Below are 13,381 nucleotides of genomic sequence, written 5' to 3'. Positions count from 1 at the left end.
ATTGGCAAGTCCAAACTAGTCAACCTCCAAATAGCCGTAATTTGTATTGTATTGAGTATATACGTATATTACTCATATGTCGTGTTGAAAAGGTGGAATAATGGAGCCTGTAACAGTACTCGTAACTTGTGACTGTTGTCCTGTTTTCCTCTTCCCATTACCGTTGTTACCTCAGACTTGAAAGAATGGAGTGTCGTTGCACTACCCTCTGCTGGCATACTCATGGATCAACAAAGAGCAAGTGTGCAGTCAAATTCTCTCACGGAGCCGTACGCCGTTCTGGAAGACTATCTGAATGCGGCAAGTCGAATGTCATTAACCACGCGCAGTGTCGGAGAGGATGCCCGTGACGGGTGCAGTTTCCTACTGGAGGCCGCTGCATTTGTTGGTAGTCCTAGGATCACACTGGACTACTGGAAGCGCCATTTCCCTGGTGTCCTTGATGCACAGCAGCTCAGGATGATCTGGGAGACAAACAGCAGCAACCGGCGGGACTCCATAACGCCCGGCTCCGTTCATGCTGTTCTGCAGAAGGCCAGAGTGGGTCGAAAATGCCGCTGCTACGTGATTGCTCAACTCCCGGCTGACACGGACGATGATGCGGCGCAGCGTATCATGCGACGCGTCATTCAAGTGGCGCCCGTCGTTCATGTCCTGCAGTCTGCTTGTGCCACGGAAGCTCTGAAGAGGTTACAGCAGAATAGCTGTGCGTGTGGCGCGCTGACCGAAAGCAGTGCACCGGTGAAAGCTCACATTTGGCTTTCTACGCAGGGTAGGTCTTTGGAGAAACCTACTGACTCCCAAGTGTGGTGTGATGATGATGATGGCAACGGTGAGGATGGTGATGGTGATGATGGTAATATTGATGATGGCGGCAATGCTGATGATGGCGGCAATGCTGATGATGGTGACGGTGGTAGTGTTGGTAGCGGAGGCAGTGATGAGTGCATAGCTCTAGGCAAGCCGTCAGCTTCCCATCATCCTAAGGCGAATGATAGTCGGAGCACAGGTCGGAGCAGCACAGGTCGGACGCCGATTGTATTTACTGTGCACAGTGATGTTGTGGGGGGTATGCTGGCCACTCATCCCTCCAACCTTCTCCAACAAGTCAACAAAACACCAGAGGAGTTGCTCCATGATATGATACTGGCCGGTTCTTTGACAGAGCTGAGACTGATGACAAACAGCGTACCTGCAGCTCCAGTGATCGCTGACTGCCCTGGCATGAAGGGTCAGCACGCGAGTGACACCAGTCCTACCACTGAAGACAGCCAAGCCGAAGTGCTTCATGCTTGGCAATCCATGTGTGACTTGAGCCCATTGGAGAAGCTCCTTGCAGCATGGAACGGGCCAGTGCGTGTCGTACTGATCCAGCCTGCCCCTGGTGCTACTGAACAGAGTTTCACAAACCAATTGCTTTCGGGTGTGTTTTGTTCCCAGTGTGAGCAGCCGGAGCACCACCAACATACGCCTGCCAAGCCCACGGTACAGAGCCCGGTAGGTGATTGTGATAAGGATGATCCAGCTGCACAGTTCTTGGTTTCAACAGCAGTTTACAAAGGATTGCTGCACATTCTACTTGAGATGAGGCCACTGGAATGGGTACAGCTGGACAACTGCCGGCTTTCACCAGCATGCACAAGACTTCTGCTTGCTGCCATATCTCTTGGCAATGTGCTGCAACTTACAACCCCATCATCTGATATTGCACTGGCGCTCGACTCGTTTGGAAAATCTCTATTCTCTAGCTTGGAACACCTGCCCATCTTATCCAATGCCAAGCAGCTGTTCCAGGCAAGGCTGTTGGTGATGGCAGAGACGCAAGATGGTATGCAGACTGATTTAGATGAGACACTGAGTTCTCCGGCACGCGCAGCACTGAACACCCTCTTTTCTGAGGTGGTGGTGAGCTATTCAACCGACACATGCTGCGTGTGGCCCTCGCTCCTGGGCGCAACAGGTACAGATACCGCCGTCCTGTTTAGGCCTGATGCGGGCACAGCTGCGGGAAAGGATAGCTCTCCTTTCACTGCCAGAGCATTGCTGCAAACATCTGCCTCGGAGCATGGATGTTACTTGAATGGCCGCGCGTTTCTAGATCACCTGAACTTGGCTCTGGCGACGGACTTTTCTTCTATGCCAGTGATGTCTTGTGTAGATGGGTTGAGATTACTGAGTCAACACCAGCAGCTTGCACTGGCATTCCTACAACACTTCCTCATCAATGGCATGGAGAAGGAATATGATGGAGACTGGTCAGTGGCAAAAGTCGACTCTCACCAATGGAATCATGATCTACCCACAAAACTCTCCCTGAGCGTGGTCGAGTCAAACTCTCTCCTGAAATCAGTACGTGCCTGCATTGCCGAAGCATCCAGAAAAGAAGGCAAGACCGCCTCTGAACTGGAGCTGTTTAATGCGGCTCGGAAGATGCTGGATGAGATTGTAAATCGACGCTGCAGTGCTGCTCAGAGGCTGCTCACAATGCCGCAATCAGTAGCATACGCCAGCAGTGATGGCGACCGGCTCCTGTTTCAAACTGCAATTGACGACTTCCGTGCCAAGTGGGAATCCTGCGGTGAAGACTGTGCACAGTGCGCCCATCCTTGCCTGCAGTTACGTGAACACCATGGTCCCTGTGACTGCCTGAAAGGAGTCCATCGCTGCAAGGCTGAGTGTTCGCTAGTGCTATATCACGGCGATGGTGATGATGGAGCGGGATACAAACCATGCAGGCTTGCGTGCATCATGAAACATGATGCACAGGATGAGCAGTGCGAGCATCATGCTGGTGTGGCCCACGCATGCGAGGACACGGCGAGACCGCTGCGCCACCGCTGTCCAGAACGCTGTTCTGAATGGCCGGCACGCAACTGCCATGGCCATTGCGCACTGGTGTGCCGGCATGAGGGCAGTCATCAATGCGAGATCCCGGCTGCTAATCATCTGTGCAATAAGCGCTGTGAACTGTATCATGTTTCTGCTACAACTACCAGTGGAGACCATCATCCAGCCGAAGGCCCGGTAATGTGTGCCAAGCAGTTCAACCATGATGGCGGCCACCACTCTTGTGGTGAGGCACACAAATGCAGCCATATGTGCAGCCAGGATGGGGTATGCTTGGTTGCGGATAGTCCTGCAGAGATCCAGGATGCTGCTGTTCAGATACCAGCTAGAAAGGACGGTTACAGACTGTCTTGTAATCGGATGCTACCAGCTGGAACGACGAATCATGTTGGCAGTCATTCATGTGGTGGCATCCACCAATGCCCGGTTACTTGCCCGCTTTGCCAGCATTTCTGCTGCAGACCTGTTGGACATGCTGGTCTTCACGCTGTCAGCAAGCATGGTCGAGTCGTCCAGTCCGGATCGGTAGTGCTAAACGGCTCAGGGCAGATTTGTCTGCAAGCCGACGAGCAGCATCTCAATTGTAGTGAGCTCTGCCAGGTTGCTGGCCGCGGGCACGTGCACAGCCTCCCAGATCTTGCTGAGTTACATTTAGTCGATGCGGACGTGCCCACAATCAATCCCGTTTCTCACAGCGACTTCTGGAAACATCTCAGCTTTGAGGATCCATGCTCTGAAGCTGAGTGTCAGGACTTCGACTGCTGTCCTGCCATTTGCCCTGCATGCAAACAGGCCAATGGCAGGGACACGTTTTGCCAGCTGCAGCTGTTTCATGCACCCTTTGCTGGCCAGCTTGCCGCTGATCAATTTGGCTATGTCAGCCATGCCCGTGACTCACCAACTCCATCGAGCGCTGGGCATGTCTTCATGTGTTCGGAACACGAGTGTGCTACTAGGTGTGCCTTCTTGGACAACAACCATCCCTGCGAGAGAAAGTGCAGACAGCATCTGGGTCACGAGGAGAGCTGCTCCTGTGGCCAATACCACCAGTGCGGCTCGCAGTGCATGGCTGCTGGTTGCAGCCAACCATGTGCCGAGTCGAGTGAATCGCGGCACACGTGCCTCTGCTCTGAAGCCACCTGCCAGCACGCGTGCAGTGCGAGTATGTGTATGTCCGTGTGCAGTTTACCACATGGGCACTCTACTGGACAGCCACATCAGTGTGCAGAAGAGCACGCATGCGAGGCGATGTGCTCGCAGCAAGGACGGTGTGCAATGGGTGACAATGCCGGGTGGACTGGTAGCGGCACGCTGAAAGCAGAAAGGCAAGGGACTCGAAGTCAACCGCAGCCCCGCCAGAAGTGCAAGAAGCGCAGTCACACTGCAGATAGTTCTGCACATGATGAACACGACTGCGGCAGTCAGCATTTGTGCAACGAGTCGTGTCCACTTTGCGACTGCGTTTGTTCATTGCCCTCTGGGCACAGCTCATCGCACAGGACTGCTCACGGCGACATCACAGACTACAGAGCAATTCTCGGCATTGATGCGGATGGCAAGCGCTTCACCCTGAGCAGATCACTGCCCTGCCCTGAACTACACACCATCCTGAACCTAGTTCAGGTTTGCAGCATTCTGGTACACAATGAGAAGCCATCACTGTGGTGGCTGGGAAAGTATAACATCACGCCACTGTCCTATGCAAACATAATGGAGCTTGTCAGTGGCCACTCACACAAACTGCCGCCGATAGTTGATGATGGAGCACCTGGCAGCTGTAAAATGTTCTGTGGCATTGATGACGAGGAAGATGGTCGAGTGTCATGGCACCTTCGAGAAACTGGTAACACATTGTCAGACGACGATGGAGCAACACACTGTAGAATCTCTTACAGTGAAATTGCCGACTCAGTGCTGCAGCTACAAGAAGAGGACGATTTCCGTGGGTCGTGCACGAGTCCGCTGCTGCAGTTCTACTTTGAGCACTTTGACAAGTTGGGTCTGGTGAAGCAGCAGCCATTGCGCGTCCGCATGGACCAGCGCATGCGAGAGCGGTATCAGCACAGGCGCCTGGACATTGGCGAGCGCGACGGTCTGTACAACGAGGTAGCATGCAAGCAGCTCGAGGCCAGGGGCCTCATGGTGGATGTGTCTGACTATCAGCTTAAGAGCAGACACTGGTTGAGGAGAAACGCGAGATCTGTGCGTGCTGGCACCTACTATACATCGTCGGCCATTGTCAGCTCCATCACGGGTGGCCCTGTTGCCAGCACAAGTGCTCTCCTGGGATCGACTTACACAGGGCACAAGTGCTCTGGATTGCTGTCCGCAACGCACCAGCCCACCGCACCGGGTGTCGATCAACACAACGTCCCTGTCATTCCTACTGGCGAGAACAATTGCAATTGCTCTGATGCCAATCAACACAATTGCTCTGCCATTCTTTCCGAGGAGCACCATTGCTCAAACTCAGACGAGCGCCATCAAGAAGATGGTTCTGGGAAGAGCAATCGCCTCACCAAGCTGTCCCGCGCAATCTCTCAAGAATATCTATCTAAAACTCTCAAACCTAGCCTGGAAGATGCAACATGTTCTGGGCTGGACTTGAGTTGTCCACCATGGAATAGCTCACAGTCTCCAACAACCTATGCCAATGTGCAGGATGGCAGTCCGAGTGAGGAGCATTTGTGCCGGGCAAGTTGCCCACTTTGTCTCGAGAAATGTCATCTTGAATTCGGCCATGCCTCGTCACACCAGACCGTCCACGCGCATGCACAGCCCAGCGAGCTGGTATCAATAATGAGTGCTGAGGGGAAGCAGTTGGACTTTGACGACAGGCACTCGTCATCGTGTGACGAGATCTGTAATCGTGCCGGTCCTGGCCATGTTCACGTCTTCGGTCAGTGCCCTGGTGACGCACTGTGTACTGTGGACCAATGGCGAGTTAGACATGCCAAGCCTGGATGCACTGCTGTCAGCTCTGCCGTATCGCAGAGAGACCTGCATGTCATGTCGCACGAAACCTACTGGAGCATGGCGTGCTTCAAAGATCCCTACACACCCGAGCAAGTCCAGCGTTTCCAGTCATGTAGTGTTGTGTGCCCTGAAAAACATCATCATCAGGTGGACAGTGTGCCCAGGTGTGCTGGGGAAATGTGGCACGAGTCGTTCACAAAAGCAGCTGGTCTTGGCCATCTTGTGTGCAAGAAGGATAAGTGGGCCACGGGAAAGACAGACTTGGTGTTCCACTTCTTCAAGGACGACCATCACCCGTGTTCGAAAACGTGCACCGTGACGTCCGGATGCAACGGACCGTGCAGCAAGCAACTGGGCCACAGCTGTTCCCGGCAGTGTGCTGAGGACTGTGCTGGCGCGGGAGATAGCAACCATGTGCAGGGTGCAATCATCCACGATTGTGGGAGAAAACATAAATGTGAGATGCTGTGTCAGATGGCAGGCAAATGTTCAGTTGAAGAACCGACTGATCTATACCGGTCTGGATCTAAATGGGAACGGCAGCGTTGTGGCATAGTAATCCCGGTTGGTAAGCTGTGTCACTGTGAGCACCAACACCACTGTAGTTCAGAACATACATGCACGGCAACGTGTGGTCTGTGCAAACACGCCTGCCAGAAGCCCTACTCTCACGCAGGTCTCTGTCGAGTCAAGCATGGCCGCATCAAACAGAGCCAGAGCGCGACGGTCAGAACTTTGCGAGGCGCCTTGGTGTCGGCTGAGCACGCTCGGGACCTGACCTGTGACATGCTCTGTGATCACGCCGGCCCCTCTCATGTTCACCTTGTCCCCACTGAAGATGCAAAGCATGCGCAACGCCATCAGTGCCGGGAGCATGATTCGCAGAGATTCGAGCCAATGCAGGAGGTCTCTCACTCAGTGTTCTGGCAATCAATCATGAAGGTGGAAGATCCATACGATGGAACAGATGTCCAAGCCGAGTTCTCAAGGTGTCCAGTCCAGTGTAGCAGTGAGTGTCATGACGTGGACGATGATCCAGTTTACTGTGATGCTGGCCTTTTCCACGACTGTTTGCACCCAGAGGATTTCACTGGCCAGCGTGGATACGTGTCAACAGAGAGACATGGTAATGGTATTGCAGGACACCACTTCCCGTGTGTTCATCGCTGTGGCTTGAGTTGCCAAGCCAGGATTGACAAGGCAGAGTGCACCCGACCTTGCAGTTTGTCAGCTGGTCATGATACTGCCAAGCAGTGCGTGTGCGATGAAGGGAGACATCGCTGCGGCCAGCCTTGCGAGAACATCACCTGCGCATTGCCTTGTGAGCTGGACTCAACCACACCTCACCTGCGCCACTGGTGCAAGGAAGACATTTGTCCTGGGAGTTGCGGTGGATGTGCCAAGCCATGCTCTCTGGGGCACTTCCACCCTGGCCGCGATTGTGTGTGCAACGGCCAGGACCACTGCCTGCAGCAGCAGCTTCACTATGACCTTCACCGCCCAGAGTCTGAGAGTAGTAAATTGATGAGGAATGATGACCCTGTGCCGGCAAAGACCAGTCAGCTAACACCACTGATGCTGAGTGGCTTGTATGCAAGCGACAACGACTCCCATCATCCTGTTCGCTGTACATTCACATGCAGGCATTCTAGCCATGCAGGTAGTGGCACAGATCAGCAGTGTTGGCGTGACTGGCTACATCCCAAGGAGCTAGATTTCCCCGTGCCAGATGGCTACAGGCAGAGCAAACGAGGCTGCTTGTTCCGTTGCGAGCACCGCTGCGAGAGGCGATGCGCGTTTGAGAGTGCAAGCCGGGACTGCGCGCAGTACTGCGCATCGGCATACGACCATCGCGGACAATGCCAGTGCGAGACAGTGGAGCACCGTTGCAAGGAGACGTGTTCTGCGTGCACCTCACTCTGCGCGGTTCTGCTGGAATCGCGCATGCCACTGCACACGCACAGCTGCATGGAGAACAAGCAGTGCCAATGGCAGTGCGAGTTTACACACGATGCAGCTGACCAGTGCGTGACGTGCACCAAACGTTGTGCAAAAGAGCACCACCATGTGGCAGCTGCAGATGATGCTACACACAGCTGTGAACAGCATCAGTGTGAAAAAGGAGCAGCAGCCGTCTCATTAACCGCGTCAAGCCGAGAGAACGTCTTTGATGAATACTTCAATGGCGAAAAAGCTCATTCTAGAGAGGGCTTGGGAAGGCAACTGCGTCTGGTACTGGCAGAGCTGAAAGATGACCTCTGTCAAGCATTGGGCAAGGATGTGGATAATATTGTTGACCATCTTGTTGTGTATGGAGTCCTGGACTGCACGAGTGATTTCCATGCTCGCATTCGTCACAGCAGGCTGCCAAGCAAAGAACGTGTGAGCGAGCTACTGCGACAGTTAGCATACTTGTCAATGGACAATGACACCACAAAACTCAATGGATTTGTTCGTGCACTGAACAGCCTGGGCTTTCCGGAAGTTGCCAAGCAGATTAAAACCAGAATGAAGGAGCTTGAAATAGAAGATGATGTGCAGCTACGCGAGACCCTGGACTGGAGATCACCTTCAGCTGTGGAGAGAGTCACAAGCGATGTGAAGGAATGCTCTGTCATGAAATGTGTGGACAGGTACAAGCGTCACTTGTTGAGTCTGTGCAAGAAGGAGAGGTTGAAACCTGCCGTGCCATGGATCGACAGTTCTGACACAGAATGCACATCGACGTGCAATTTCCGTATCCGTGCACTGCCTCATGCACATCATATTGACAGAGGTCTAGACTGCACCGGAGTGAGTGACACAAGCTGCAAACCATTGGCAGCATTCCCGCTGATAGAACCCCTGCAGCTTCTTCTGAACGAGCCACAGTCGTACAATCCAAAACTTGAAGTAGCACCACTGCGCTCTGCGTTTGTGAGTAGCTGTATGGTGATGTCAGAGGCAGGCACTGGCATAACTACCCTATGCCAACATCTACTCGCCAGCTACACGACACAGCCACCGGGACACATAACAAAACACTTTCCGATGCCCGTTTACATTCCGTGTCGCAATGTGGACCGCTTCAACTCCAAGGACTGGTCAGAATTTCTTGGTGTCAACTCAATGACGTTGTCCGGTCCAGAACAGCAGTCAGTGGTAGACTACCTGTTGCATAACTCTGATCAGGTGCTGTTGATCATTGATGGCTTGGATGAAGCTGGGAGCATGCCATCAGAAGACAGTGCATTGAGCGCTGTGCTAAGGAAGACAGCATTGGAGGAGGCCGCTGTAGTGATAACAAGTCGCCCGTACCAAGCCGCATCAGACCTTGCAACCCAGTGCTCCAATCGGTATAGCTTGGCTGGATTCACGGGCAAGCAGCTTCAGCAGTTCGTCCTGAAACAGTTGGGATGTGAAATTGGTGCAAAGTGTGTTGGTGCACTTTCAGCTCGGCCGCTTGGTTACCTAAAAGAGGCAATCTGCAAAAACCCATTGTTTGCCGCGATGTTATGTGAGATGTACGAGTGGACGGATGACATTCCCAGCAGTGTGACAACTTTGTATACGCAGTATATACAGCATGCAGTGCAGACCTTCAAGCAAAAGGAAAGACTACAACATGGGTATGCTGGCAAAGGCCAAGACAAACGATGCAGTGAAGATGCACCGGAATCGCAGAAAACTGCCGACAAGGATTACCTGCTTTCGCCGCAGTCCGAATTCTCTACCACCAAGGACGAACCCCCAGCCAATTTGCTTGCAGAACTGGGAGCGCTTGCATTCGAGCTGTTATGCCATCGCAGGCCCGTGTTCCCCATTGACTTCTCAGCACAAACACTCAGGATTGCACAGCGTATGGGCATATTGGTTACCTGCGACATGGAAACATGCAACAGTGCACCTTTATGGTGGTTCAGTCATCTGACGGTACAGGAGTATCTAGCTGCACGCTTCGTCTGTAGTGCGGCAGCACCACCCAATGCAATGGAACAGTGTACAGACGTGATTGGCACCGATGAGAATACCTGGAGTTTCTGGACGTTTGTCTGTGCCATGGTGAACACCAACCAACTGCTAGAAGTCGTATCGCTACTCAGCACACGGGAAAAGTGTAAATTCAAATCAAATCGGTCTGCTGAGAAGACGTTTAGACGGTTTCTAGCAACATCCCTGCAGGAACATCAGTTTTATCATGCCATCCGAGACCCGGCTCAGCTCCAAAGAATCTTGACAAGGACCGAACGGATGCATACAATGCAAGTCTTTCACCGGGACACCGACATCGTGAAAGTGAGCCATCTGGCAAACTCTCCGGGACAGGTAGACTGTAGAGTTGGTGAACGACTGTGTCTGGCTGAATCTCCACAGTGCATAACAGTGCCATCACTCCTTCACACTAACAGGACAGGCAGCAGTTCACCTGTCCGAATTGACATGATGGGTGACGAATCACTCCTTCACATTAACATTGCTGGTGACAAGTCGATCCTTTACCTAAACATCACTGGTGACAAGTCCATCGTTCACATTAACACTGCTGGTGACAAGTCAATCGTTTACCTTAACATCACTGGTGACAAGTCAATCGTTCACATTAACGTTGCTGGTGACAAGTCACTCGCCCACGTTAACATTACTGGTGACAAGTCACTTCTTCATATTAACATAAAGGACAGCAAGTCACTCGCCCATGTCAACATGACGAGCAGCAAGTCACGTATGGATATCAATATGATGGGCAACAACCTCCATATGAGCCCAATAAGTCATCTTGCCATGCTACGTCAGCAGGCGATGGATGTGAAGCTACTCCAATGCAGCCGCTACTTGTCAATGTGTCAATGTGATGGATTAACGGCCGGGCTGGTCGGTGATGAAATCAATGCTGGTTTTGCTACCATCGGTTGTTATCGCACCAGCATGTCTGACAGGTATGCTGGATCTCTGTACCACGCACTTCAGAGTTGCTGTCATATCAAGGTCCTGGTATTGAATGATAACAAGATTTCATCTGATGGCATTGAACAGGTTTTACTTGAAGTACAAGCAGGCGCTTTGCCGCACACTTGGCTTTCAACACCTACGTGTCGCCAGGACTTTGTTAGATCCGCGCACAGCGGCGCACACAGATGCCAACCCTGCACGTACAGCTTGGACAACAGGAGCGCTCCGATGGCACAGAGTTCAAAGGACCACACGGCCATTTATCGGCAGGGCCAATCAAAGCTCGCTGCAGGGCTACGCATGGTGAACATGGATACGTTGCTCAGTGTCCGGTCTGCGCTGGGCTGCACGGATGACGGGCCGGCTGACAAGACAGGAGCAAACACAAGGTATGGTGTGCATAGTAAAGTAGATGAGGATGGGAAAGATGCCAGTCGGAGCTTCTCCCATCACATTCATGTGTGTATGTGCGACTGCATCGCTGAAAGGGTTAGCCCTGGAACTACAGTACTGATCAATAAAATCCGATCTAGTCACTCAAGTACGTGCCAGGCCGCAGTTGCGCAGCCCTAGACCTGCGAACTGTCGGCTGCAAAAATGGTGCGAGGCGCTGACTTGACTCATGAGATCGGATTTCACTGAGCAGCACTATACAAATGGTGCACACCAAGCAGTCATGTTTCTTGTTGCCGTGGCTTCAAGCTTGAACAGTATAGATATATTTTGCGCCTACTGTAAAATACTTCCGGAGCTCTCCATCTCGCGAGAGTACCTCGCCTTGATCCACGGCCAGGGAAATGAAAATCGTATGGCCGAGTGCAACTAAGTTTGTACGTTGTAAGAACCTGAGAGCACTAGGGTCGCACATGCATGGCCCTGAACCAACTCACTGTTTATGTGGACCTCACTGTCGCTCGAAAAGGGTGAGTTGAGTACGGGTTTAGTGTACGGTGAGTGCACAGCCTCGTGCAATGTGTGTACAGTGCATGTGCAGTATGACCTGCAGACAGGATTCATTCATCCCACCTCCAAAACACGGCCACGAAGGGATCCAGGGATCCAGGGTGGTGGGGCTCTCATGTGCTACTTTACAGTACTTCTCACTTTTTTCCCCGAGTGAATCCAAAAATGAAGTGAAAAGTTACAATTTAGCATCCCATTATATGATTGTGTGCAGCCAGTTAGCCCAATGAGGTGCACAGCAGTGCATGTGTCGGTTCAACACCGTATTTTGTCGTGTCCACTGAAGTCGCTTCACAGGTAGAATTTCGACAGAGGGTGGAAATTAGAGAGGGGTTGTCCGTGATGACAAAGGACCTCTGGAAAAGTTGATGTCACCAAGAAACCTGGCTGGGCCAAGCTGGGTAGAGTTGCACACTCTTGTTTTGACTGGTGATCAACGAAAAAACTGTGCCTGCGTGTGTGTGTGTGTGTGTGTGTGTGTGTGTGCATGTTTGTGTGCGTGTTTGTGTGTGTGTGTGTGTGTGTGTGTGTGTGTGTGTGTGTGTGTGTGTGTGTCTGTGTCTGTGTATGTGTATGTGTCTGTGTTTGTGTGTGCCTCCTCGCACGATCGTACATGTAGCTTACCTCATCCAGTAGAGAAACCCAGCAACATCCGCAGCTGAAGATACGCGATAACAGTTATCGGACAGTCAAGAACCTAGCAGCTCTGCAATCTAACACGAAGTTGTGATATTCGTTTCTAACCAGACACCATATCCCAGGGCACTAGTATACGCCAGGGTTAATGGTTTCACGCAATTAGCTTTGTGAGTGCATGCATACACCAGGGACTACTGATATTACATACATTCATGTATCATGTCGTTTTCATGTGATCCTCTCCAACAATGTCAACGCATTCATTTTGTTGATGTTGCATGATGCCTTTTCATTGGTCTAATAGCCCTCGTTCCATTCAACATGTGTAGTGCTCGCAGCACAGAGTAGGGGCTAGGGACAAAACTCGGGCATGTGTATTGCATACGTACGTGTAAGTATGCGTCGTATGCGTGCTTGTATCCATGCTTAGCGCATGTCCAATTTAAACGTACGCGTCCGTTGCAGAGACGACTTTCTTGTCTGCATGGCTCATGATGTATACATGTATTTGCAGCTTTTCGTGGTGTTACAATGTTCTGCCTTGTAAACTCCCAGCAGGAGTGCACTCCATCCCGCTCCACCCATGGCGGTCTAGTCCAGCCATGCTAAATTGCTTATTGGCTCCACAGCAACGACTGAGAAAAGGTAAAATCAAAAAGAATAGTTTGCATCTCCTACAATCATCTTGCTGCTTTTTGCTGTCTGCAGTGATTCCATGCCAGGGTTACGGCTGCTGGTTAGCTTTGCTTTGCTGCATGTGTAAACTTTAGTGTGTTTGTTCCGCATGACATTGTATTAAAAGTGTCAGAAAGTGCTGACCTTTCAATAGAATGGCATTGGGGTAGTTTGCGCACCGTGTGTTATGTGTCATGGTTTCAACTAACACTTCTCAATTTGCTGATCATCTATACCGCTCACCATTCTTATGAGGAGTGGTAAAATACCGGTATTTTACTACTCTCTGATTCTTATAACTCTTCTGTATCCATACTGCATCACACTGCTATGATGTTCGTGCACTTTGTAA

At 51.7% G+C, this 13,381-nt stretch overlaps 1 protein-coding gene across 6 annotated transcripts in view; it reads left to right on the top strand.

Moving 5' to 3' along the window:
• The window catches only part of LOC135819054 (uncharacterized), a 48,128-nt gene extending 34,747 nt beyond the window's left edge, over positions 1-13,381 (top strand). For all 6 annotated transcript variants that reach the window (XM_065332213.1, XM_065332219.1, XM_065332230.1 and 3 more), the window contains 2 exons: positions 176-11,141; positions 12,335-13,381. In XM_065332213.1, coding sequence (XP_065188285.1) covers positions 176-11,141; positions 12,335-12,377 — 11,009 coding nt within the window. In that variant the 3' untranslated portion in view covers positions 12,378-13,381. The remainder of the gene's footprint in view (positions 1-175; positions 11,142-12,334) is intronic.

Source organism: Sycon ciliatum, chromosome 1, assembly GCF_964019385.1.
Source record: "Sycon ciliatum chromosome 1, ocSycCili1.1, whole genome shotgun sequence".
In the NCBI taxonomy this organism is placed as follows: Eukaryota; Metazoa; Porifera; class Calcarea; order Leucosolenida; family Sycettidae; genus Sycon; species Sycon ciliatum.
Note: the sequence above shows the minus strand (reverse complement) of the source record. Positions and strands in the feature narration are given on the sequence as shown.